The sequence below is a fragment of the Nerophis ophidion genome, linkage group LG27 (assembly GCF_033978795.1).
Source record: "Nerophis ophidion isolate RoL-2023_Sa linkage group LG27, RoL_Noph_v1.0, whole genome shotgun sequence".
Classification (NCBI taxonomy): Eukaryota; Metazoa; Chordata; class Actinopteri; order Syngnathiformes; family Syngnathidae; genus Nerophis; species Nerophis ophidion.
Window position 1 is genome coordinate 25,287,419 of NC_084637.1, and position 26,775 is coordinate 25,314,193.

The 26,775-nt window shown below is 38.8% G+C and overlaps 1 protein-coding gene across 1 annotated transcript in view; it reads right to left on the bottom strand.

The window, feature by feature from the left end:
- LOC133544487 (xin actin-binding repeat-containing protein 2-like) overlaps positions 1 to 25,733 on the bottom strand; it is a 182,095-nt gene extending 156,362 nt beyond the window's left edge. The window contains exon 1 of the mRNA XM_061889864.1: positions 24,017 to 25,733. Coding sequence (XP_061745848.1) covers positions 24,017 to 24,202 — 186 coding nt within the window. The 5' untranslated portion in view covers positions 24,203 to 25,733. The remainder of the gene's footprint in view (positions 1 to 24,016) is intronic.
- Positions 25,734 to 26,775: the final 1,042 nt, after the last annotated feature.

Below are 26,775 nucleotides of genomic sequence, written 5' to 3' on the forward strand. Positions count from 1 at the left end.
ATATGCTACGGGTAGATTTTATATGAATCCATACCCGACGGAATTGGGTCCAAATCGGGTTGCAAAACATAGAATTTAAGTTTTTTGGCACTCTATTCTCTTGTTTGCAAGTGGACATATTCCCTTTTTGCTAATGGATATTGAATCGTACAAGTGGAAGATCTCTTACAAAGTCAGATGGGAAATATTCTGTGACCCTGAACAGAATAAGCTGCATAGGAAATAAATGCTGGACTATGTTCAGGAATGTTTGGCCTTGGCGGCGGCCTGTGTGGTCTTCGAGTTATAAAAGCAGATTGCATATACAACCTCTAAACAAAAGAACATGATGGAATCCGCAGACTTGGAGGATGTTCTTTCAGTTGTTTAATAATGAAAGGAGATAACAGACAAATCTATCCTCTAGTGGTGCCCAAAGTGGGGCCTGGGGGCCAAATTTCAGTATTTCGATTTGTCCCGCCAAAGGGTGGCTCCCAAATGTAATACAGTTGTGCTGATTAGTTTACATACCTTGGAATAATTTATGACTTCTTGGCCATTCTTCAGCGAATATGAATGGTAGCAATTTTATGTTATCATTCATATTCTCTTGAAGAAAAATGGGCTGCATGGTCGAGTCACCAGAAGAAAGCCATCACTCCAAATTAATTTGTTCCAGAAGTTTTGAAGCTTGTCTCTGTGCTGTTTGGCGTAATGTAATTGGGATACTTTGTGACATTTGCGTAGATATTGCTTTCTTCTGGCGACTCGACCATGCAGCCCATATTTCTTCAAATGCCTCCTTTTTGTGCATCTTGAAACAGCCACACCACATTTTTTCAGAGAGTCCTGTATTTCAGCTGAAGTTTTTTGTGGATTTTTCCTTGCATTCATCAATTTTCCTGGCAGTTGTAACACAGTTGTCTGCCAATAAATAGCTTCACACAACCATTAAGCATGAGTGGAAGAAAGGTTTTTGTGTTATCATTCATAGTCTCTGAAGACTGGCCAAGAAATCATAAATTCTCCCACGGTATGTAAACTTATGAGCACAACTGTCCATATCCATACTGACCTTTTGAACTCACTAGGGCTGCCCCGATCCGATGTTGATATCACATATCGGTCCAACGTCAGTTTCAAAAAACAAGTATCGGATTATATCTAAACATTCCAGTATCCGTTTTACAGGAAGCAGTCCTGCAGTGTGTTTACTTGTGCAAATCCGGACAGCCGGGTCACTAAATGTCCTCCAGTAAGCACTCAAGTTCTTCTATTTTAGTCATTTACATAAGGTAAACATGCGAGGCTATATAGGCTACTCGGAGCAAGCAGCTACACAACAGCTCAGCATACTATAGCGCACAATTGATTGATTGATTGATTGAAACTTTTATTAGTAGATTGCACAGTGGCCGAGGCTGCCCTTTGTCACCGACTCTGTTCATAACTTTTATGGACAGAATTTCTAGGTGCAGTCAAGACGTTGAGGGGATCTGGTTTGGTGGCTGCAGGATTAGGTCTCTGCTTTTTGCAGATGTTGTGGTCCTGATGGCTTCTGGCCAGGATCTTCAGCTCTCACTGGATCGGTTCCCAGCCGAGTGTGAAGCAACTGGGGAGAGAATCAGCTCAAGTCCGAGTCCATGGTTCTGGCCCGGAAAAGGGTGGAGTGCCATCTCCGGGGAGGAGACCCTGCCCCAAGTGGAGGAGTTCAAGTACCTCGGAGTCTTGTTCACGAGTGAGGGAAGAGTGGATCGTGAGATCGACAGGCGGTGTCTTCAGTAATGCGGACGCTGTATCGATCCGTTGAGGTGAAGTAGGACCTGAGCCGGAAGGCAAAGCTCTCAATTTATCGGTCGATCTACGTTCCCATCCTCACCTATGGTCATGAGCTTTGGGTTATGATCAAATAGACAAGATCACGGGTACAAGCGGCCGAAATGAGTTTCCGGGGCTCTCCCTTAGAGATAGGGTGAGAAGCTCTGTCATCCAGGCGGAGGTCAAAGTTGTTTTACTTTGTCCTCCACCCTGAGTCAGCCCATTTTGGAGAAGTGGGTAGGAGTGAGGTGTGATCTGGGGTGGAGGTCTAGAAGTAACCTGACTAGCTTGTTCTGGGATGTTTGGAGTCTAGATTTGAGGGTTTTTGAGGTGCTGAGGTACCAGGAGGTGCATGCTTAATCGAAAAAGGGTTGAATGTGTCACGAAAAGGGGTTTTTCGCAACTTACTGCGAGGTTTGTTCTTCCGGGATGCAAACGGACTATTCCGGACAAGGGTAGCAAGTAGGAACATATATAATTATTTATTAACGCTCAACGAAGTACAGAAAACAACCCGAAGGCAACCATGGAAGCTAAGGCAAAAAAACTTAGAACATGTAACTAGACATGAAACTATGAACTGACCAAACTATGGCATAGAACAAACAAAACTGAAATAAAACAAATAACTAGGAAAACTTGGAATCGGACATGGAAGGAGCAACATGAACTGTAGTAACGCATGACAACAAGCAGTGACGCCAGCCAACTGACTGGCAAAGACAGGCTCAAATAATGGTCTTGATTAGAAACAGGTGCGCGGTCTGAACACCAGAGGCAGGTGAAAGTCATAAGTTGTCATGGTAACCAAACAAAACAAGGGAGCGCAAACAGGAACTAAAAGAGTCCAAAAAGTAACAAAAAATAACAAAAACATAATCCGGACCACAGATCACGACAGAATGAGAGTTACTGCTGGATTCTTCATGATGCTTTTGTTGACCAGAGAGGACATTCTTTAGAGGAATCTCGTTGGTTGGTTGACCTTCTTGATGACCTTGGTTGGCATTTTATCACAGGAAATATTAGCCTCTTGAATGGAACAAAGGTAGGTGACCTCATCTTTCCTGGTGATAACAATGTCACCCACTTTAGTAGTGAAGTCACTGACCTTCTTAAAGGGGAACATTATCACAATTTCAAAAGGGTTAAAAACAACAAAAATCAGTTCCCAGTGGCTTGTCGTATTTTTTGAATTTTTTTTCAAAATTTTACCGGTCCCGGAATATCTCTAAATAAAGCTTTAAAGTGCCTTATTTTCGCTGTCTTCGAAACCACTATCCATTTCCCTGTGACGTCATACAGGGCTGCCAATACAAACAACATGGCGGTTACCACAGCAAGATATAGCGACATTAGCTCGGATTCAGACTCGGATTTCAGCGGCTTAAGCGATTCAACATATTACGCATGTATTGAAACAGATGGTCGGAGTATGGAGGCAGATAGCGAAAATGAAATTGAAGAAGAAATTAAAGCTATTGAGCGAATAGTTATTGACGCTATTCGGCCATAGCATGGGTGTACCTAATGAAGTGGCCCATAGCATGGCTGCCTTATTAGCATCGCCGGTAAAATGTGCGGACCAAACGATCAGGACTTTCGCATCTTGTGACACTGGAGCAACTTAAATCCGTCAATTGGTAAGTATTTGTTTCGCATTAAATGTGGGTATCTAGTTTCAAATGTACATACAGCTAGCGTAAATAGCATGTTAGCATCGATTAGCGTAGCATGTTAGCATCGATCAGCTGGCAGTCATGCCGAGACCAAATATGTCTGATTAGCACATAAGTCAACAACATCAACAAATTCACCTTTGTGATTTCATTGACTTAATCGTTGCAAATGCATCTGCAGGTTATCCATACATCTCCGTGCCGGTCAAATGTGAATACATTCTGGCACATTCAATGGGAGTCTGGCGGCAGATTTCTTGCCAGTGGTGCAACTTGAATCCCTCCCTGTTACTGTTGTTACAACCTCCGACAACACACCGAAGAGGCATGATGTCTCCAAGGTTCCAAAAAATAGTAGTAAATAAGGAAAATAACAGAGCTGAGACTCTGGGTTTGTAATGTGAAAATGAATATGGCAGGTGTGTTACTTTGGTGACATCACGTTCTGACGTCATCGCTAAAAGAGCGATAAACAGAAAGGCGTTTCATTTGCCAAAATTCACCCATTTAGAGTTCGGAAATCGGTTAAAAAAAATACATGGTCTTTTTTTCTGCAACATCAAGGTATATATTGACGCTTGCATAGGTTTGGTGATAATGTTCCCCTTTCAGGTTGATTTGGGACCCAAATAGGATGGATTCCGTTTCACCTAAGTGCATGGATAGTTTATTGTCAGCGAGCCAGGTGCAAATACTACAGAGTTCGGCACTGAAGGATTTTTTTCCAGCTGTGACTTGTCCTTGCCGGATACCAGCGGGGCCGAGTCATCCGCAAACAGGAACAACTCACAGTCGCATGCTGATGACATGTCGTTTACGTTCTAATTAATGTTCTAAAAGTTTCGAAAATCTCAACTTTGAGAAAGGATTTGCCAATCATTGTATTCCGTTTATATTTACATCTAACACAATTTCCCAACACATATGGAAAAAGGGTTTGTACATACAAAGTCTATCCAGTAACAAACGCGTCCGCATCACTCAACTGACTGCGATACAAGCTTCACTTTATACGTTTTTGTGATCACGGGGTGTCACCAAAAACAATTACCCCTCCACTTCAACTTAAAGACAGCATACGTTCATTCTAGATCATGGGTGTCAAACTCTGGCCCGCGGGCCAAATTTGGCCCGCCGTACAATTTCATTTGGCCCTTGAGGCAATATCAAATTAACATTAGAGCTGGCCCGCCGGTGCTATAAAGGCACTGCCTTTAGCATTGTCTACAATATGTTGTCACGTCCGCTTTTACTCCATACAAACAGCATGCCGGCCAAGTCACATGATATATGCGACTTGTACACACACTTAAGTGAATGCCACGCATACTTGCTCAACAGCCATACAGGTCAGACTGAGGGTGGCCGTATAAACAACTTTAACACTGTTACAAATATGCACGGGCTTCACGGTGGCAGAGGGGTTAGTGCGTCTGCCTCACAATACGAAGGTCCTGCAGTCCTGGGTTCAAATCCAGGCTCGGGATCTTTCTGTGTGGAGTTTGCATGTTCTCCCCGTGAATGCGTGGGTTCCCTCCGGGTACTCCGGCTTCCTCCCACTTCCAAAGACATGCACCTGGGGATAGGTTGATTGGCAACACTAAATTGGCCCTAGTGTGTGAATGTGAGTGTGAATGTTGTCTGTCTATCTGTGTTGGCCCTGCGATGAGGTGGCGACTTGTCCAGGGTGTACCCAGCCTTCCGCCCGATTGTAGCTGAGATAGGCGCCAGCGCCCCCCGCGACCCCGAAAGGGAATAAGCGGTAGAAAATGAATGAATGAATGAATGAATGAACAAATATGCACCACACTGTGAACCCACACCATACAAGAATGACTAACACATTTCGGGAGAATATCCGCACCGTAACACAACATAAACAAAACAGAACAAATACCCAGAACCCCTTGCAGCACTGACTACCACCAAACCCTGTGCCCCACCACCAACCCCACCCATCTTATTAATATTTTATTTTAATGTTTATTAGCCTGTGGAAAAATGTAATGTTGATATTTACCTCAGAAGGCTGCAAATAGAAAAGAGGCATTCAATGTTTTATTGAAATTGTATTTATTTGACCATTTATTTATTTTTTTGTTTGTTTTTTTAATGTTGATTTTGCACTATTATGTTATATAATTATTGCTTGTTCCATATTCATTGTTCAAGCAAATCAGTGTAGCAATAATTAAAAATGTATTCATGCACTTTCTCCTGTTACTTCAAGCCTTGAATGTTTGATTCCTTCATTATTGTTATTTTATTTTCAAATTTATTATTAGCCTGTGGACAAAGTTTATTTTGATATTTACCTCAGAATGCTGCAAATAGAAACGAGGCACTCATTTTTTATTTCAATTTTATTTGATTTGCCATTGATATATTTTTAATTACTATTATTATTATTTGAAACTGGATTTTGCATGTCACTATAAAGTTATATAAACCTTGTTTGTTCAATATTCAATGCAAAACTTGTTTGGGTCCCTATTAAGAGGTTAATTTGTTCAAAATGTTGGCTCACTCTGTATTTGACTTTGACACCCCTGTTCTAGATGGTAATAATGAATCGGTTGGTGTTTTTCATACTTACCATTGTTCTCTGTTTGACTCATTTCACTGCGAGATAATATAATTATGTATGACATAATTATAATTTTGTATAATTATTAATAATTCTAATAATAGTAATAATAATAATAATAATGAATAATTATGTATAACATTTGACAACCAAATAATTAAACAAGGCGACACGGTAAAGAATCTGGGTGTTATCTTAGACCCAACTCTCTCCTTTAAGTCACACATTAAAAGTGTTACTAAAACGGCCTTCTTTCATCTCCGTAATGTCGCTAAAATTCGCTCCATTCTGTCCACTAAAGACGCTGAGATCATTATCCATGCGTTTGTTACGTCTCGTCTCGATTACTGTAACGTATTATTTTCGGGTCTCCCCATGTCTAGCATTAAAAGATTACAGTTGGTACAAAATGCGGCTGCTAGACTTTTGACAAGAACAAGAAAGTTTGATCACATTACGCCTGTACTGGCTCACCTGCACTGGCTTCCTGTGCACTTAAGATGTGACTTTAAGGTTTTACTACTTACGTATAAAATACTACACGGTCTAGCTCCATCCTATCTTGCCGATTGTATTGTACCATATGTCCCGGCAAGAAATCTGCGTTCAAAGGACTCTGGCTTATTAGTGATTCCCAAAGCCCAAAAAAAGTCTGCGGGCTATAGAGCTTTTTCATTTCGGGCTCCAGTACTCTGGAATGCCCTCCCGGTAACAGTTCGAGATGCCACCTCAGTGGAAGCATTTAAGTCTCACCTTAAAACTCATTTGTATACTCTAGCCCTTAAATAGACTCCCTTTTTAGACCAGTTGATCTGCCGTTTCTTTTCCTTTTCTCCTATGTCCCACTCTCCCTTGTGGAGGGGGTCCGGTCCGATCTGGTGGTCATGTACTGCTCGCCTGTGTATCGGCTGGGGACATCTCTGCGCTGCTGATCCGCCTCCGCTTGGGATGGTTTCCTGCTGACTCCGCTGTGAACGGGACTCTCGCTGCTGTGTTGGATCCGCTTTGGACTGGACTCTTGCGACTGTGTTGGATCCATTATGGATTGAACTTTCACAGTATCATGTTAGACCCGCTCGACATCCATTGCTTTCCTCCTCTCCAAGGTTCTCATAGTCATCATTGTCACCGACGTCCCACTGGGTGTGAGTTTTCCTTGCCCTTATGTGGGCCTACCGAGGATGTCGTAGTGGTTTGTGCAGCCCTTTGAGACACTGGTGATTTAGGGCTATATAAGTAAACATTGATTGATTGATTAATTGATTGACTCCTGCTGATGTCGGATCGGATTAATATCAGTATCGTAACGGAACTTTGACGGCATGTTCACAAGTCTATCATCGTTTTTGATACCCCATACAGGAGCTTTTTGGCTATTTGTTTTTCATGCTTAAAATTACTGTGTTTGGCCCGCGGCCAATGGGCACATTAGCACTTCGGCCCTTGGAAGCAAATCATTCGTGCACCCCTGCCACAGTCATTTTCAAATGGCAACTTTCTGGCTTCGAGCGACACTAAAAGGAGTCAAGGAAATAAATTGTGGTAGTCAGCGACAGTTTTATTTTAGATCCAAATGAAATCACCCTTGTAAATGTTCATTTGCGACGCTAACGCCTGCATGAGATGAAATCTGTTCATTAGTCCGCCAGTTCTCAGTGTTCTCAGTGGCCTAGTGGTTAGAGTGTCCGCCCTGAGATCTGTAGGTTGTGAGTTCAAACTCCGGCCGAGTCATACCAAAGACTATAAAAAAAAAATGGGACCCATTGCCTTCCTGCTTGGCACTCAGCATCAAGGGTTGGAATTGGGGTTAAATCTCCAAAAATGATTCCCAGCACGGCACCGCTGCTGCCCACTGCTCCCCTCCCCCCCCGGGGGTGATCAAGGGTGATGGGTCAAATGCAGAGGACAAATTTCACCACACCTAGTGTGTGTGACAATCATTGGTACTTTAACTTAACTTTAACTTAAAAGGAGTGTTCACACCTTGGAGAGATGTTGCAGCCATACTTGCCAACCTTGAGATCTCCAAATTCAGGAGAGTGGGGCGGGGTTAAGGGAGGAAGAGTATATTTATAGCTAGAATTCACTGAAATTCAAGTATATATATATATATATATATATATATATATATATATATATCGAATTTCAGTGTTCATTTATTTACACATATACACACACATAACACTCTTCCACTCATTGTTGTATTTGAAAGTTCAATGCTTTGCAGCCAGTAGCAAAGCCTTTGAAGGAGCATAGGTATGGGCAGCATCTGTGACAGGAAAGGAGTGAGTTTAGGGTTGAATTTTCCATCCTCGTTCTATTCTCCGTCACTATCTTTTTTTGGACATTGCTACTTGCCCTGGTTTTGAAGCAATGCATGGTGGGAATCCGGATGTTGTGTGTCAGTGTATTAAGGTGCCGGCTGGAATAAACACACGCATTTATTTATTAATTTTTTTATTATCTTTCTAGCTATCATTATGTATACGTATTGTTGCATTTGAACAACTTTATTGTTGATAATAGAGGTAAACTATTGGTTTTGTTCATGATCAATAGCGCTTTTTCTATTGGTATTTGTATTGCTCCAGTTTTAGTGTAAAAATGCTCATTGTCATTACTATATTATTTATTTCACTAACTGCTTATTTGCTATCACTTTTACGATCATATTTGTACATATTGTATGTGCTGGTGTTGTTCTATTGTTTTTGTTGTTATTGTTGTATTTGCTGTTGTCGTTTTTGTCTCTCTGTCTAATCCCCCTCTTATCCCCACAATTTCCCCCTCTGTCTTCCTTTTTTTCTCTTTCTATCCCCTCCTGCTGCGGCCCGGCTGCACCAAATGATAATATAAATACATTTAATAAAGTCAAATTCAAATAAGGCAACAAGAGAAGTATCCAACACTTCTCTTTTGTAAAGTAAATCTGAACAGCCGATATGGGCATCTACATCAACTATATGATTTGCCTGAGAAGCTGGACAGGACAATAGAAAATGTTTTTTAAAAAAAGAAATAAATAAATAAAAAAAATAAAAAAATGGAATAAACACACTGTGAGAAATAGCTCAGTGCCTGCCTATTTTATGGGTTATAGATCAACCTATGGATAACAGAGACATATATAATAGTCTCCTTCTTGTTGTGTGTGCAGTTGCGCACTGAGGTCCAAAAGCCGTAGATCAAGCGTCTCAAACTCAATTTATCTGAGTGTGGGTGAAGCAGGGCCGCGAGAAAATATTTTCCCAAAAGAAAATCTTTTTAAAGTTCTTTATTTTTATTTTCAACACAAAATAAATTCAAAATATAAATGAACAAAATGAGAATTAAGGAATGTGAGGCAATGCCAATTAAACAATAAAAAAAAACAAATAACGGTTTGAATTGGTCCAGGTTAACGGGGGACTGTTCTTACTGACAGACAGGTGTTGCGGTGTGACTGCAACTAAACAGTTAAGAAAACCCACGTCTCCATGGCCACGTTTCTGTCGCTTTCACTCAGTTGCCGCTTTTCCACTAATGCAGGGGTAGGCAACCAAGAACGTTGAAAGAGACATTTTGGACCCAAATAACAAAAATTGTTGCCGTGGAGTTTACAGTTACAGTAGCACAATTAGCCCCGAATGAGCTAAAATCACAACTAATGTGTTACTCGTCCGATTCGCCCAGCCTAATACTTTCTGTCAGAGCATCAGCGCTGGGGTCCAGTGCACCACAGTTTTGTATTGTCGCTCGGTCCTTCGGCGGAGTGCTTCGGAAGCTAGCGTACCGCTCATCTGGCGTCAATGTTCGGCCCTCGAGAGCCATATACCACATCGTGATTGGTATGTTCCTTCAGCTACGCACACAACACGGTCAAGCGCCATTCATATAAAATTTGCGGGCCGAACTAACATTATACTTTCATATTAAGGTGGGGGCCGCAAAATAACGTCTCACGAGACACCTGCCGTAAATGTTATAACGTGACTGGGCCGGCACGCTGTTTATACGGAGGAAAAGTGGACGTGACGACAGGCTGTCCTCACTCAGGTCCGGCTGGAAATCGGGTGAAATTCGGGAAAATTGTTGTCCCGGGAGATTTTCGGGAGAGGCACTGAAATTCGGGAGTCTCCCGGAAAATTTGGGAGGGTTGGCAAGTATGGTAAAACCTGAATAAGTTTTTCAACTCGTTTAAGTCCCGGTCCACGTTAATCAATTCATGGTAACATTCATGAACATCCTCCAAGTCTGCCGATTCCATAATTTCTTTCCCGGGGGATGTACTTCCAGTCAAAATGTATTCACTTACATGTTCTCCGTTTGTATAGGGCGGGGGTCGGCAACCCGTGGCTCTAAAGCCACATGCGGACCATTTAGCGCCGCCCTAGTGGCTCTCTGGAGCTTTTTCAAAAATGTATGGAAAATGGAAAAAGATGAGAGAAAAAAAATATAGAAAATATATTTTTTGTTTTATTATGGTTTCTGTAGGACAGGGGTCGGCAACCCAAAATGTTGAAAGAGCCATATTGGACCCAAAAAACAAAAACAAATCTGTCTGGAGCCGCCAACAATTAAAAGCCATATTACATACAGATAGTGTGTCATGAGATATAAATTGAATTATGAGGACTTAAAGGAAACTAATGAGCTCAAATATAGCTACAAATGAGGCATTGTAATGCAATATGTACATGCAGCTAGCCTAAATAGCATGTTAGCATAGATTAGCTTACAGCCATGCAGTGACCAAATATGTCTGATTAGCACTCCACATAAGTCAATAACATCAACAGAACTCAACGTTGTGCATGAATGCACAACGTTAAACGTTTGGTGGACAAAATGAGACAGAAAAAGAAGTGGCATAAATCACGTCGGAGAAAGTTATGCATGTAAACAAATCATGGTGAGTTCAATGACGGCCCAAATTAGTAGGACAAAACGGCGCTTGCCGAATACTCGAATCGGTGAAGCATGTTTAGTATAAACAGTGTGCTTTATAGCCGTACTTGCCAACCTTGAGACCTCCGATTTCGGGAGGCGGGGGGTGGGGGTGGGGGCGTGGGGGGGTGGTCGGGGGTGGGGCGGGGCGTTGTTAAGAGGTGAGTAGTATATTTACTGCTGGATTAATAGATTCACCAAGTCAAGTATTTCATATATATATATATATATATATATATATATATATATATATATATATATATATATATATATATATAAGAAATACTTGAATTTCAGTGTTTATTTATTTACACATTGACACACACATAACACTCATCTACTCATTGTTGAGTTGAGGGTTGAATATTCCATCCTTGTTTTTCTAACCATATGCATGTACACTAGAGGGCAGTATTGTCCTGCTTAAGAGTGTCACAACACATTGCTGTTTGGCAGACGAACTGCTTTAGGTAGACGAATTCGGACTGCTGTTGTTGTGTGTTGTTTTACCGCGCTGGGAGGACGATAATGAAACTGCCTAACAATAAACCCACATAAGAAACCAAGAACTCGCCCTCGATTATTCTACAGTTATAACGTAATTGGGCAGAAACGCTCTTTGTGCACGTCACTCAGGTCCGCATTGAGCTGGAGGAGGCGTGGCCTCCAGCTTCGCCTGAATTTCGGGAGATTTTCGGGAGAAAATTTGTCCCGGGAGGTTTTCAGGAGAGGCGCTGAATTGCGGGAGTCTCCCTGAAAATCCGGGAGGGTTGGCAAGTGTGTTTATAGCAATTAGGGAGGTTTGTGTCATGTTTGTCCTCCTACCGAGACCAAATTAAAACAAAAAATATGTTTTTTTCCACTCATCATTTCCGTTTTTTATATATTTTTGAAAAAGCTCCAGAGAGCCACTAGGGCGGCGCTAAAGAGCCGCGGCTTGCCGACCCCTCTGTAGAAGGACAAACATGACACGAACCTCCCTAATTGTCATAAAGCACACTGTTTTTATTAAACACGCTTCACTGATTCGAATATTTGGCGAGGGCTGTTTTGTCCTACTAATTTCGATGGTCCTTGAACTCACCGAAGTTTCTTTACATGTATAACTTTCTCCGACTTTCTAAGACAGGGGTAGGGAACCTATGGCTCTAGAGCCAGATGTGGCTCTTTTGATGACTGCAGCTGGCTCTCGGATAAATCTGAGCTGATATTGCTCAACACGATAAGTAATGAATAATTCCACGTGTACTCACAGTGTTAAAAATAATGTTCAAAATATAAAACATTCTCATGCATTTTTAATCCATCCACCCGTTTTCTACCGCACCTGTTCAAGAAGTTGCGTTAATGGTAAGAAGTTATTTATTTATTATTGGTTAGTGTGGGGCTTGCCCTCCTGGGGGTTCTTCAGACCACCAAACACCGACATGAGACCCTGTTTCAGGGTTACAATATTTTTTTATTTTCAATAACTCTCTCAGTTGCTTTCCAGCAATTGTTTTTTTCTCTTTCGTTCTCGCTCGCACTCTGGCTCCAGCCCCAACCCCGTCTCTCCTCCTGGCTGCTCCTTATTACAGAGCGACAGGTGATTAGATAACAAGGCCCAGGTGGGCCATCGACGCACCTGTCGCTGATTTCGAGGCCGGTCCTGGCACACCCCAGTTCACTGCAGGCCCACAGGCCACACCCCCTCCACAGTTAGCTTCAGAATAACAATGTTAATACAAAGAATAAGAGACTTATTATACTCTAGAAATGTTGGTCTTACTTAAAAATGCACGCGTTTAGTTGTGTTCAGTGTTAAAAAATATTATATGGCTCTTACGGAAATACATTTTAAAATATTTGGCTTTTTGGCTCTGTCAGCCAAAAAGGTTCCCGACCCCTGTTCTAAGACATGTTTTATGCCACTTCTTTTTCCGTCTCATTTTATCCACCAAACTTTTAACGTTGTGCATGAATGCACAAAGGTGAGTTTTGTTGACGTTATTGACTTGTGTGGAGTGATAATCAGACATATTTGGTCACTGCATGACTGCATGCTAATCGATGCTAACGTGCTATCTAGGCTAGCTATATGTACATATTGCATCATTATGCCTCATTTGTAGCTATATTTGAGCGCATTTGGTTTCCTTTAAGTCCTCTTAATTCAATTTATATCTCATGACACACTATCTGTAAGTTATATGGCTTTTATTTTTTTGCAGCTCCAGACATTTTGGTTTTGTATTTTTGGTCCAATATGGCTGTTAAAACATTTTAGGTTGCCGACCCCTGGTATAGGGACAAAAAAAAGCTAAGATTGTCTGTATCTTGTATGTGAAAGGTCAGACTGAGGCTGTAAACATCAACCTATGTGCTCCCCTGGCTCATCTTGCACACTATGTTGTCTTTTTTGTTTTTTTAACCCCATGGATGTTCATCATCATGGCAGACCAACGCGAGTGTCCATCAGCCATGCCAACCATCAGCTCAATTATTCAAACGGTGGCAAAATGTTGGGGGGGGAAAAGTGGTTAAATATTAAAAAGCTCGGTCTTCAGTTAGAGCCAAGGTCATGTTCAGGAAGCAACGAGGTGGGGACAACGGACTTTTCCTCTCCACCCTTAAAGAGGTCATGTCTACATATGTGAATGCTTCCTTGTGGTCTACATAACAATTTGAGCAGTTTTCCATGCCAACAAAGCAAGCATGCCTGATAGAAAGCACTCAAAAGTGCAGTAAGTGAAAATGTAAAAGAGCCGTATTGGACCAAAAATACAACAAAAAAAATCTGTAAGCCGCAAAAAATGAAAAGCTGTACATAAGTCTAATAATGAAGGCAACACATGACATAACCACCAATATTAACTATAATAGCCTACTATCAAAATGACATTAAAAGTCTTATATAGGTGTTATAATGAAGGCAACACATGATGTAAGTGTCTATATTAGCTGCAATAGCCTACCAACAAACTGACTTTAAATGTCTTGTATGAATGTTATAATGAAAATAACACATGATGTAAGTGTCTATATATATATATATATATATATATATATATATATATATATATATATATATATATATATATATATATATGTGTGTGTACATATATATATATATATATATGTATATATATATGTACATATATGTATATATACATATATATATATATATGTGTGTGTGTGTGTGTGTGTGTGTGTGTGTGTGTGTGTGTGTGTACATATATATGTATCTATATATATATATATATATATATATATATATATATATATATATATATATATATATATATATATATATATATATATATATATATTGAGGGGTTCCCTCAATCATCAGGAGATGATTGAGGGAACCCCTCATGAAACAGTTCTGTAGCGATGAAGTAGTCTTGTGATTTTTCCCACACATACATATTGCGCTCTACCACGGTATCGAGCACTATTCTCTGGATAATCCAATCAAGACATATATATATATATATGTATCTATATATGTATATATATAAATATATATACGCGTATATTTATGTATAAAGTATTTCCTTGAATTGCCGGAGGGCATATAGTATGCGCCTGCCTTGAATTAATGCCGGGTCAAACTCGTTTCGCAAAATAATTAGCGCACGCTTAGTATTACCGCCTGGTCAAACTCGTGACGTCACGAGTGACACTTCCCCTGTCATCATTTTCAAAATGGAGGAGGCTGATTTCAATACCGGTAATTTGAAATCGCATAAAGGGAAGAAGATTAAGAGCTATTCAGTAGGATTTAAGGTCAAAGCTTACATCACACTCAAATTTTTACTGCATACCTTTGGTAAGTGCCGGAGTGAGAAGAGGTTTTAAAATAATTAGCGCATGCTTACTTTTACCGCATGCCTTTTGTAAGAGCAGGAGTGAGAAGAGGTTTTAAATTAATTAGCGGCCCGGCGGCAATTCAAGGAAATACGGTATACATATATATATATATATATATATATATATATATATATAATAAATACTTGAATTTCAGTGTTCATTTATTTACAAATTTAATTATAATAATAATAATAATAATAATGGATTAGATTTATTTCGCGCTTTTCTATTGTTAGTTACTCAAAGCGCTCACAGAGAAGTGGGAACTCATCATTCATTCACACCTGGTGGTGGTAAGCTACATCTTTAGTCACAGCTGCCCTGGGGTAGACTGACGGAAGCGTGGCTGCCAGTTTGCGCCTACGGCCCCTCTGACCACCACCAATCATTCATTCATCGTTCATTCACCAGTGTGAGCGGCACCGGGGCTAAGGGTAAAGTGTCCTGCCCAAGGACACAACGGCAGCGATTTGGATGTTAATAGTTGGGAAGCGAACCTGCAACCCTCAGGTTTCCGGCACGGCCGCTCTACCCACTGCGCCATGCCGCTCCTAATTTACACACACATTACACTCATCTACTAATTGTTGAGTTAAGGGTTGAATTGACCATCCTTGTTTTTCTAACCATATGCATGTACAGTAGATGGCAGTATTGTCCTGTTTAAAAGTGTCACAACATGTGACACTTTTAAAGAAATAAAATGTGGAAGTAGTGTCAAGCACTTTGAGTACCTTGAATGTAGAAAAGCGTACCTTGAAGGTAGAAAAGCGCTATACAAGTACAACCCATTTAACATTGCTGTTTACGGCAGACGAACCGTTTTACGCTAGACGAAAACGGACTGCTGTTGTTGTGTGTTGTTTTACAGTGCCGTGAGGACGTTAATGAAACTGCCTAACAATAAACCCACATAAGAAACCAAGAACTCGCCCTCGATCATTCTACAGTTATAACGTCATTGGGCAGACACGCTCTTTATACACGTCACTCAGGTCCGCATGGAGCTGGAGGGGGCGTGGCCTCCAGCTCTGCCTGAATTTCGGGAGAAAGTTTGTCCCGGGAAGTAAGAGCAGGAGTGAGAAGAAGTTTTAAATTAATTAGCGCCCCGGCGGCATTTCAAGGAAATACGGTGTATATATATATATATTTTATATATATATATATATATATATATATATATATATATGAAATAAATACTTGGATTTCAGTGTTCATTTATTTACACATGTACACACACATAACACTCATCTCCTAATTGTTGATTTAAGGGTTGAATTGACCATCCTTGTTTTTCTAACCATATGCATGTACAGTAGATGGCAGTATTGTCCTGTTTAAAAGTGTCACAACATTGCTGTTTACGGCAGACGAACCATTTTACGCAAGACAAAAACGGACTGCTGTTGTTGTGTGTTGTTTTACAGCGCTGTGAGGACGTTAATGAAACTGCCTAACAATAAACCCACATAAGAAACCAAGAACTCGCCCTCGATCATTCTACAGTTATAACGTCATTGGGCAGACAAGCTCTTTATACACGTCACTCAGGTCCGCATGGAGCTGGAGGGGGCGTGGCCTCCAGCTCTGCCTGAATTTCGGGAGAAAGTTTGTCCCGGGAGGTTTTCGGGAGAGGCGCTACACAAGTACAACCCATTTGCCATTTACCTATAAAAGTACCGAATTCGGGTCCAATGTGAAAGATACCTCAGGACATCGGTGTACCTAATGTTGTGTCTGTGTTGTGCACACTGGTACAGTAGTCTTCCCACTATGGGGGAAGAAATAAAAGAGATTAGCAGATGTAAACAGCATTAGCGAGCCCACAAAGAGCAGGCCGCCGCCTGGAAGCAATAAGATAATGACGGCGAGGACGAGCCGCTGACTACATTTGCTCGAAACCACAGACGCAACACATGGACTAACTCCGGAATGTTCCGCCAGAAAGTTCTTATCACCTCCCGTTGTTGCGGCCTCCGATTTTCTGACGACAAAAACAGGGTCGCCGTCGAGGCTCAAAGCAAATATGCAGCTCCTTTTTACAACAAAACGGCTCCAAAAGATGCTATCGGTGACTCTGCGGCGTTTGATGCAGATCATTAGCCATCTGGGCGGAATATTCCTGCCTCCGTCGCCAGATGTGAGTCTAAATGATCCATGTTGACTCTCCTCTGAGAGGCCTTTCATCGGCGGCCAGCTGCAGCTCATGTACCAATTACCCGGTTATTTTAAAACCGCTCTCAAATAACAGGGTGTTGGATGTCAGTGGCGCCTGGACTACGTTACCCACAATGCACTGGGGCACGCTGAGGTTTCCATTGCGATGGTGCCAGAACTTTTTTTTTTTTTTTTTTTTTTTTGCATCGGATCACAAAATACGTCGCCCGGCCCCTGGAAGTCGCTACTGGAATGTTAGGAAAAAGTGAGCAGGATTTTTTTTATTTTTTTTCCCTCCTCCAGCCGGGATGGAAAAAGTGAGCAGAAGAGATGTGCACTGTCAGCATTTTCTCTTTTCTTCACTGAAACTCAACAAAATAATGCCAATCAACCGAATAGTGTTTTATTTGTTTGTCTGTTTAACCCTTTATTGGCCCAGCATATATTTTGAAATGACACAAAACAAACCAAAAAACAGTTAAAAATGGACGAAAGAAAAAGAGCAAAATAAGTGCTGTAATGAGAAAAATCCGAAATGTTGATACTAATAACTAATAATCATACGCTTTGTCACTTTTAACACAACGTTTACGCCATTTATTTGTTTTTCATAAAATAGGTACATCATGTGCTTTTTCTTATAATAATACCAATTGGCCCATGTATGAAGGTCAATTTGTGGCAACAAAATGTGGAGGTTTCAAAATTCAGTGTGAAAAAAACAGTGCATAAAAATTCAGTGTAAAAAAAATTCAGTGTAAAAAAAAATCACTACATAAAACGTCAGTGTAAAAAAATCAGTGCATAAAAATGTAGTGTTTTAAAAAAAATCAGTATAAAAAAATTATTGCATAAAATTTCAGTGTAAAAAATTTCAGTGTAAAAAAATCAGTGCATAAAAATAAATTGTAAAAAAATTCAGCGTAAAAAATATCAGTGCATAAAAATTCATTATAAAAAATCAGTGTAAACAAATTCAGTATAAAAAAATCAGTGTAACAAAAAATCCAGTGTATAAAAAGTATTTTAAACACTGTTTTTTGCAGACACATTTTCTTTTGAATGATATTTTCAGCATAACGACGTAAAAAAAAATTTAATTCACAAAAATCAAACAGTGCGTAAAAATTTGGTGTGAAAAAAATCAGTGCATTAAAATTCAGTGTAAAAAAAATTCAGTATAGAAAAATCAGTGCATAAAAATTCAGTGTAAAAAAATGCAGTATAAAAAAATCAGCGCATAAAAATTCAGCCTAAAACAATTTTGTGTACAAAAATCAGTGCATAAAAATTCAATGTGAAAAAAAATTCAGTATTCAAAAAATCTATGCATAAGAATTCAGTGTAAAAAAAATCCAGTGGATAAAACAATATTTGAAACCTGAATTTTTAAACACACACATTTTGCGGAGGAATGTATTTCAGTGTAAAAAAAATCAACGCATAAAAATTGAGTGTCGAAAAAATTTAGCCTAAATAATCTGCAAATAAATAAAAAATCAGTGCATAAAAATTCAGTGTGAAAAAATGCAGTATCAAAAAATCAGTACATAAAAATTTTGTTTAAATAAATCCAGTGTTTAAAAATTCTTTAAAACACAATTTTTTTTAACACACATGAAGTCACATAAATCCAGTGTAAAAAAGACAACAGTGCATAAAAATGCAGTGTAAAAATAAAAATGTGTGTGAAAAAATTATTGCATAAAAATTCAGTGTAAAAAAATTTCAGTGTAAAAGAAAATAAGCGCTTAAAAATGTAGTGTAAACATATCATTAAATAAAAAAATCAGTGTAAAAAAATTATGTAAAAAAAATCAGTGCATAAAAATTCAGTGTGAAAAAATTTCAGTGTAAAAGAAAATAAGCGCTTAAAAATGTAGTGTAAACATATCATTAAATAAAAAAATCAGTGTAAAAAAATTATGTAAAAAAAATCAGTGCATAAAAATTCAGTGTGAAAAAATTCAGTATAAAAATAATCCAGTGTATAAAAAATTTTTGAAACACAAAATTTTTAAACACACTTTTTGCGGGGAAATAGATTTTCATTAAAATTTTCAGGATAATTTGACGTAAAAAAATTAAGTTGACAAAATACAAACGCCGAAAATTCAGTCAGTCACATAAATTCAGTGTAAAAAAAAAAAAGTGCATAAAATTTCATTGTGAAAAAATTTTTAAAAAAGAAATCAGTGCATAAAAATTCAGTGTGAAAAAATTCTGTATAAAAAATGAATGCCTAAAAATTCAGTGTAAAAAAATCCAGTGTATGAAAATTATTTGAAACACTGAATTTTTTAAATAAAAATGTGTGTAAAAAGGTAATTTTATAAAATTTCAGTGTAAAAATATTTCAGTGTAAAAAAAAAAGTCAGCGCATAAAAATGTAGTGTAAAAAAAAATCATCAAATAAAAAATCTGTGTAAAAAAAAAAGTGTAAAAATATGAGTGCATAAAAATTCACTATAAATAAATCAATGCCTAAAAATGTAGTGTAAAAAAATCCAGTGTATAAAAATTATTTGAAACACGACATTTTTAATCACACTTTTTGCAGTGACATTTTTTTTCATTAATATTGTCAGCATAATTTGATGTAAAAAAAATCAAGTTCACATAATACAAATGCAGAAAATTCAGCCAGTCACATGAATTCAGTGTAAAAAAAAAAAAAAACAGTGCATAAAAATTCATTTAAAAAAAAATTATTTGGAACACTGAATTAAAAAAAAAATTTGGTAAAAAAAAATCATTGAATAAAAATTCAGTGTAAAAAAAATCCAGTGTATAAAAAATATTTGAAGCACGACATTTTTAAACACACATTTTGCGGAGAAAGTGTTATTCATTAAAATTGTCAGCATATTTTGACATAAAAAAAATAAGTTCACAAAATACAAACAACCGAAAAATCAGGCAGTCACATTAATTCAGCGTAAAAAAACAGTACAAGAAAATTCATTAAAACAAAAAATGTGTACAGAAAAAAAAATCAGTGCATAAAAATTCAGTGCAAAAAAATCCAGTGTATAAAAATTCTTCTTTCCAAACACATTTTGCAGATATTTTTTTTAATTAAAATTGTCAGCATAATTTGACGTAAAACAAATTAAGTACACAAAATACAAACGCCCAAAATTCAGTCAGTCACATGAATTCAGTGAAAAAAAAAACCGTGCAAAAAATTCATTTAAAAAAAAAAATCAGCGCATAAAAATTCAGTAGATAAAAAAACAAGTTTACGAAAATCAAAGGCAAAAAAACTCAGTCAGTCACATGAATTCAGTGTAAAAAATGAAAAAAGTGTAATAAAGTCACAAATCATATGGGCCATTATAAAATATATTTTTTTATTTAAAAAAACAACAACAACAACAGAACAACACAGGATATAGCTATTGTATGACAAAACAAGGTGTAAACTTTGCGTTATAAGTGACTAAGTGTACCATTAATAGTTATTAGTATCAACATTTCAGATTTTTCTCTTGTTAGCATGCTAACTTTTCTTTTGAAAATTTAGCATGTATACACCTCAGAGTCATGAATTGTGTTACTTGATGCATGCTATCTGTTAGCATTTTAATATTAGGATGCTAACTTTTAAATAATTTTATAGGTATACACCTCAGAGTCATGAATTTTGGTACTTGATGCATGCTATTTGTTAGCATTTTAACATTAGCCTGCTAGCTTTTCAAAAAAATGTACAAGTACACACCTCAGAGTCAAATATTTTGGTACATGACACACACTCTTAGCATTCAATTGTTAGCATGTTAAGTTTTTGGCTCTTGGTGGGAAAAACGAGAGACATTTCAAAAACTTTTCTGTACATTTTTAGGAACGCCCTCTCCAAAGTACGATATTTGCCTAGAGCATACCTTTATACTACCCAAAATGATGTTGAAATGGTACACTGCGGCAAGGCATAGGCACTGACTCACGCCCTAGGCCGTCACTCCAGCAGCACTGAGAGCAGACTCAACCAAAACTTCCTCGAGGTAACGTTGCTCTTTTCAATGCGGGCAAAGAAATTGGCTCAAAAAAACGCTCCAACGTTAGTAAAGTAGGTATCCACTTCTCAAAAAAAGCGCTAGCTTGATGCTAATATACATTGGTTTTGCTATTGACATGCTCCTGATTAGCATTAGCCATTTCACATGGCGATTTCAACACCCCCAAATGTGTTAATGACAACTGCGACTGTTTGATTGCAACGTGCATCTATCTTAGTAGTAGTCCACAACTAAGATGCACGTTACAATCCAACAGTTTATGCGTAAAAATGTACAAATACTTAGACTATTGACACTTTTTAGGGCGCAACAAAAGAATAGATTCAGCAAAAATTTAACTGACTTAACCAACACCCCATGAACTATACACTTAGGGAGACTTCTCCTGGTTTCATTTGTAAAAATGGATTCTTATAAAATCAAAAATTAATTAAAAAAATTATATATTTTTTTTTTAAATCAATTTTGTTATAAAAATTATGAACTGATTGACAATCAGGATGAATAAGAATCGCAAATCGGAAGTGAATCGAATTTTTGTGCACCCCTATTTATTAACACACACAAAAATAAGCGAAAAAAGCGAGTTTTTTATTTATTTATGTATTTATTTAGCAGGGATACACCTCAGAGTCATATATTTAGGCACTTGACACATGCTAGTTGTTAGCATGTTATTGTTAGCATGCTAGCTTTTATTTATTTTGCAGGTATACCCCTCCGAGTCATGAATTTTGGTACTTGATGCATGCTATCTGTTAGCATTTTAACATTAGCATGCTGGCTTTTTAAAAATATTTACAGGTATACACCACAGAGTCAAATATTTTGGTACTTGACACACATTGTCAGCATGTAATTGTTAGCATGCTAACTTTTCTTTTGAAAATTTAGCATGTATACACCTCAGAGTCATGAATTTTGGTACTTGATGCATGCTATCTGTTAGCATTTTAATATTAGCATGCTAGCTTTTTAAATAATTTTATAGGTATACACCTCAGAGTCATGAATTTTGGTACTTGATGCATGCTATTTGTTAGCATTTTAATATTAGCATGCTAGCTTTTCAGAAAAATATACAGGTACACACCTCAGAGTCAAATATTTTGGTACTTGACACATATTGTTAACATGTAATTGTTAGCATGCTAACTTTTCTTTTGAAAATTTAGCATGTATACACCTCAGAGTCATGAATTTTGGTACTTGATGCATGCTATCTGTTAGCATTTTAATAGTAGCATGCTAGTTTTTTAATAATTTTATGGGTATACACCTCAGAGTCATGAATTTTGGTACTTGATGCATGCTATTCGTTAGCATTTTAACATTAGCCTGCTAGCTTTTCAAAAAAATGTACAGGTACACACCTCAGAGTCAAATATTTGGTACATGACACACACTCTTAGCAATTAATTGTTAGCATGCTAACTTTTCTTTTGAAAATTTAGCAGGTATAACCCTCAGATTCATATATTTAGGCACTTGACCCATGCTGGTTGTTAGCATGTTATTGTTAGCATACTAGCTTATTATTATTTTGCAGGTATACACCTCAGAGTCATGAATTTTGGTACTTGATACATGCTATCTGTTAGCATTTTAACATTGGCTATACACATACTGTAAGCATGTAATTGTTAGCATGCTAACTTTTCCTTTGAAAATTTAGCATAGATTCACCTCAAAGTGATATATTTAGGCACTTGAAATATGCTAGTTGTTAGCATGTTATTTTTAGCATGCTAGTTTTTATTTTATTTTGCAGTTATACACCTAAGAGTCATGAATTTTGGTACTTGATGCATGCTATCTGTTAGCTTTTTAACATTAGCATGCTAGCTTCTTTTTTTAATTTCACAGGTATACACCTCAGAGTCAAATATTTTGGTACTTGACACACACTGTTAGCATGTAATTGTTAGCCTACTAACTTTTCTTTTGAACGTTTAGCAGAGATACACCTCAGAGTCATATATTTTGGTACTTGACACATTCTAACTGTTAGCATGTTATTGTTAGCATGCTAGCTTTTATAAGCTATTTTTGCAGGTATACACCAGGCTAACACTGATATAGTTTGGTACTTGATGCATGATAACTCTTAGCATGTTAACTTTAGCATACTAGCTTTTTTTTTGCTAATTATACGAGAACACAATCATATATTTTGGTCTTGGAGCATGCTAACTGATAAGATGTAATTGCATGCTAGCTTTAATTTTGCTATTTTGCTGGTATTTAACTCAGAGTCATTTATTTAGGTGCTTGGCGAATGTCAACAATTTGCATGTAATTGTTAGCATGCTCGCTTTTTTGCCACATTTTTATTTGTTTTTATATTTTGTATTTGTATGTATTTGGGTACTTAATGCATGCTTACTGTTAGCATGCTATTCACATACAATGGTTTGTATAGGGCACAAAGTGGGTAGGTACAGGCAGGCATAGGGGCGTGGTGATTGAATCATGTGTTACCTAGGAGGTGTTTCCGTCTGTGACGGCATGCTGACATAATTTCACTGCGCTTGTTGAGGGATGACAGGTCTGGGTGATATATTATATATATATATATATATATATATATATATATATGAAAAAGTTGACTCTTAACCACGCCCCCCACCCCCCACCTCCCGAAATCGGAGGTCTTAAGGTTGGCAAGTATGTTCTAACATGAATACGTGTAGACACCAAAAAAATAGCAGTATCCCCTTTCACTGCACCACGGTAAGTCGCCACGTACAATTCATGCAATCATCTTTTCAATAACCACTTCATGCTGAAATACGAGCGTGTCATTTCTCCCTCCCTTGAGATCTGCCTCGCAGATGTTCAGACCGGCTACTTTTTCCGCACGTCCTTGTTGAAATGCAAATAGCCAGAAGCTCATCCGTCTATCTGACACCTTTCAACTCGCTGACACGGCAAAAAAAAAAAAAAAAAAACATTTGGAAAAGAAAAAAAAAAAGAAGGCAAAGTCTCGTACTCACGGTCGGTTTCTCAAACATCCTTTTCAGGCTGTCGAGCGGGATGTCGAACTTCTCGATCCTCTTCGCCGCCTCCAGGTCCTCTCGGAGCACCGGGTCTTCCGGTGCGTGGACCCGTGTCCCGCCTTGACCTTTGGTGTGGATGCTCCAGCACGCCGCCTCCTCTCCATTGGCTGATTGGGTTTCCATTGTCCCAGAGAAACCGTATACCTGCCCAGCCTTTGTGTGTTTGGTGCTGGCCGAGGAAGGTGGAGGGACTCGGAAGAAAAGGCACCGAAAGCTGGATCCTGGACTGACTGGGTCTTCTCTTGGTGGGTGTGGAGCTCCTCAAGTGGTGCTGGCTGGGAGGAAGAGGAGGAGAAAGAGAAAGTTCACCAAAGTTGTTGTTTTTTTTCCTGCTCTCTTTCCTCATCTGGCCTGTAATTACTCACACAGACACACACAGACACACACAAACACACACAGACTCACACACACAAACTGACACAGACACACACAGACCCACACACACAGACTGACACAGACATAGACTTATTCACACACACAAACTGGCACAGACACAAACAGACTGACAAAGACTCACACAGACACACACAGACTCACACACACAAACTGACACAGACACACACAGACACACACAGACTGACACAGACACACACTTACTCACACTGACACACATAGACACACACGGACTCACACTGACACACACAGACACACGCGGACTCACAAAGACACACATAAACTCACACCGACACACACAGACACACACAGAGACACACACTTACACAAACTCACACTGACACACACAGACACACACAGACTGACACAGACACACACTTACTCACACAAACTCACACTGACACACACAGAGACACACAGACTCACACTGACACACACAGACTCACACAGACACACACAGACTGACACAGACACACACTTACTCACACAAACTCACACTGACACACACAAACACACACAGACACACACTTACTCACACAAACTCACACAGACACACACTGACACACACAGACACACACTGACACACACGGACTCACACAGACACACACTGACACACACAGACACACGCGGACTCACAAAGACACACATAGAATCACACAGACACACGCAAACTCACACTGACACACATAGACTCACACAGACACACACAGACTCACACAGACACACACGGACACACACAGACACACACTTACTCACGCAGACTCACACAGACTCACACAAACACACACAGACTCACACAGACACACACAGACACACGCGTACTCATACAGACCCACATAGACTCACACAGACACACACAGACACAAACAGACTTACACAGACAGACGTAGACACACACAGACTCACACAGACTCAGACAGACACACACAGACTCACAAAGACACACACGGACTCACACAGACTCAGACAGACACACACACAGACACACACAAATACACACAGGGACACCCACGGACAAACACAGACACACACGGACTCACACAGACACACAGACACACAAAAACACACACTGACATACACAGCCACCCACAGATACACACAAACACACACTGACATACACAGACACACAAAGACTCACACACACAGACTGACACAGACTCACACAGACACACACAGACTCACACTGACACACACAGACTCACACAGACACACACAGACAGACGTAGACACACACAGACTGACACAGACACACACAGACACATGCTGACTCACAAAGACACACACAGACTCACATAGACTCAGACAGACACACACAAGGACACCCACAGACACCCACAGACACACACAGACACACACAGAGGGAAAAACAAAAAGGCTGCCAGAGTTGGAAAAGGGAGAGGAGACGTTGTTTTGATTCAGAACAATTCACTTTCTGGCGGTCTGGAGACCACATTTGGGTCCAAGTTCTGCACACGAGTACCAACGTGACTCTCGAGGTGTGTCACCATACCACTTTTGACCCTTTCCATATCATACCCCCTTGAGGGTTGGCCGATACATCGATTCACATCTGAATGGCTATTCTTGTTCATACAGATTCTTCTAAATCGATTCATAATTTAAAAAACTGTTTTTTCTTCTTTTTTTTTAAACTAATTTTTGAGGTAATTTCCCAGAAGACATTAAAACAATGTTGAGAACTTGTTGGATTAGGTCCTGGCGTTGAGCAACTCAACCATAACATTGAAACAACATGCTTTTAGACAATGTTTAATCAACGTCGGGTTCTGAGGTTGATTTGACCATTGAATTTTGGTCATTTTCCAACCAATAATCTACAACAAAAATTATAACGTTGAAACAACATGTTCTTAGATGACTATCAACCAATATCAGGTTTTGACGTTAATCTGACCATTGAATTTTGGTCATTTCCCGACCAATATTCTACAACACAAATACAAGGTTGAAACAACATGCTTTTTGACAACGTTTAATCAACGTTAGGTCCTGACATTTACTTGACCATTGAAGTTTGGTCATTCCCCAACCAATATTCTATAACACAAATACAACATTGAAACAACATGCTTTTTGACAACTTTTAATAAATGTCAGGTTGTGACGTTGATTTGATGATTGAAATTTGGTCATTTCCCAACCAATATTCTACAACACTAACATAAGGTTGCAACAACATGCTTTCAGACGACTATTAATCAATGTCAGGTTCTCACGTTAATTTGACCATTGAAATTTGGTCATTTCCCGATCAATATTCCACAACACAAATACAACGTTGA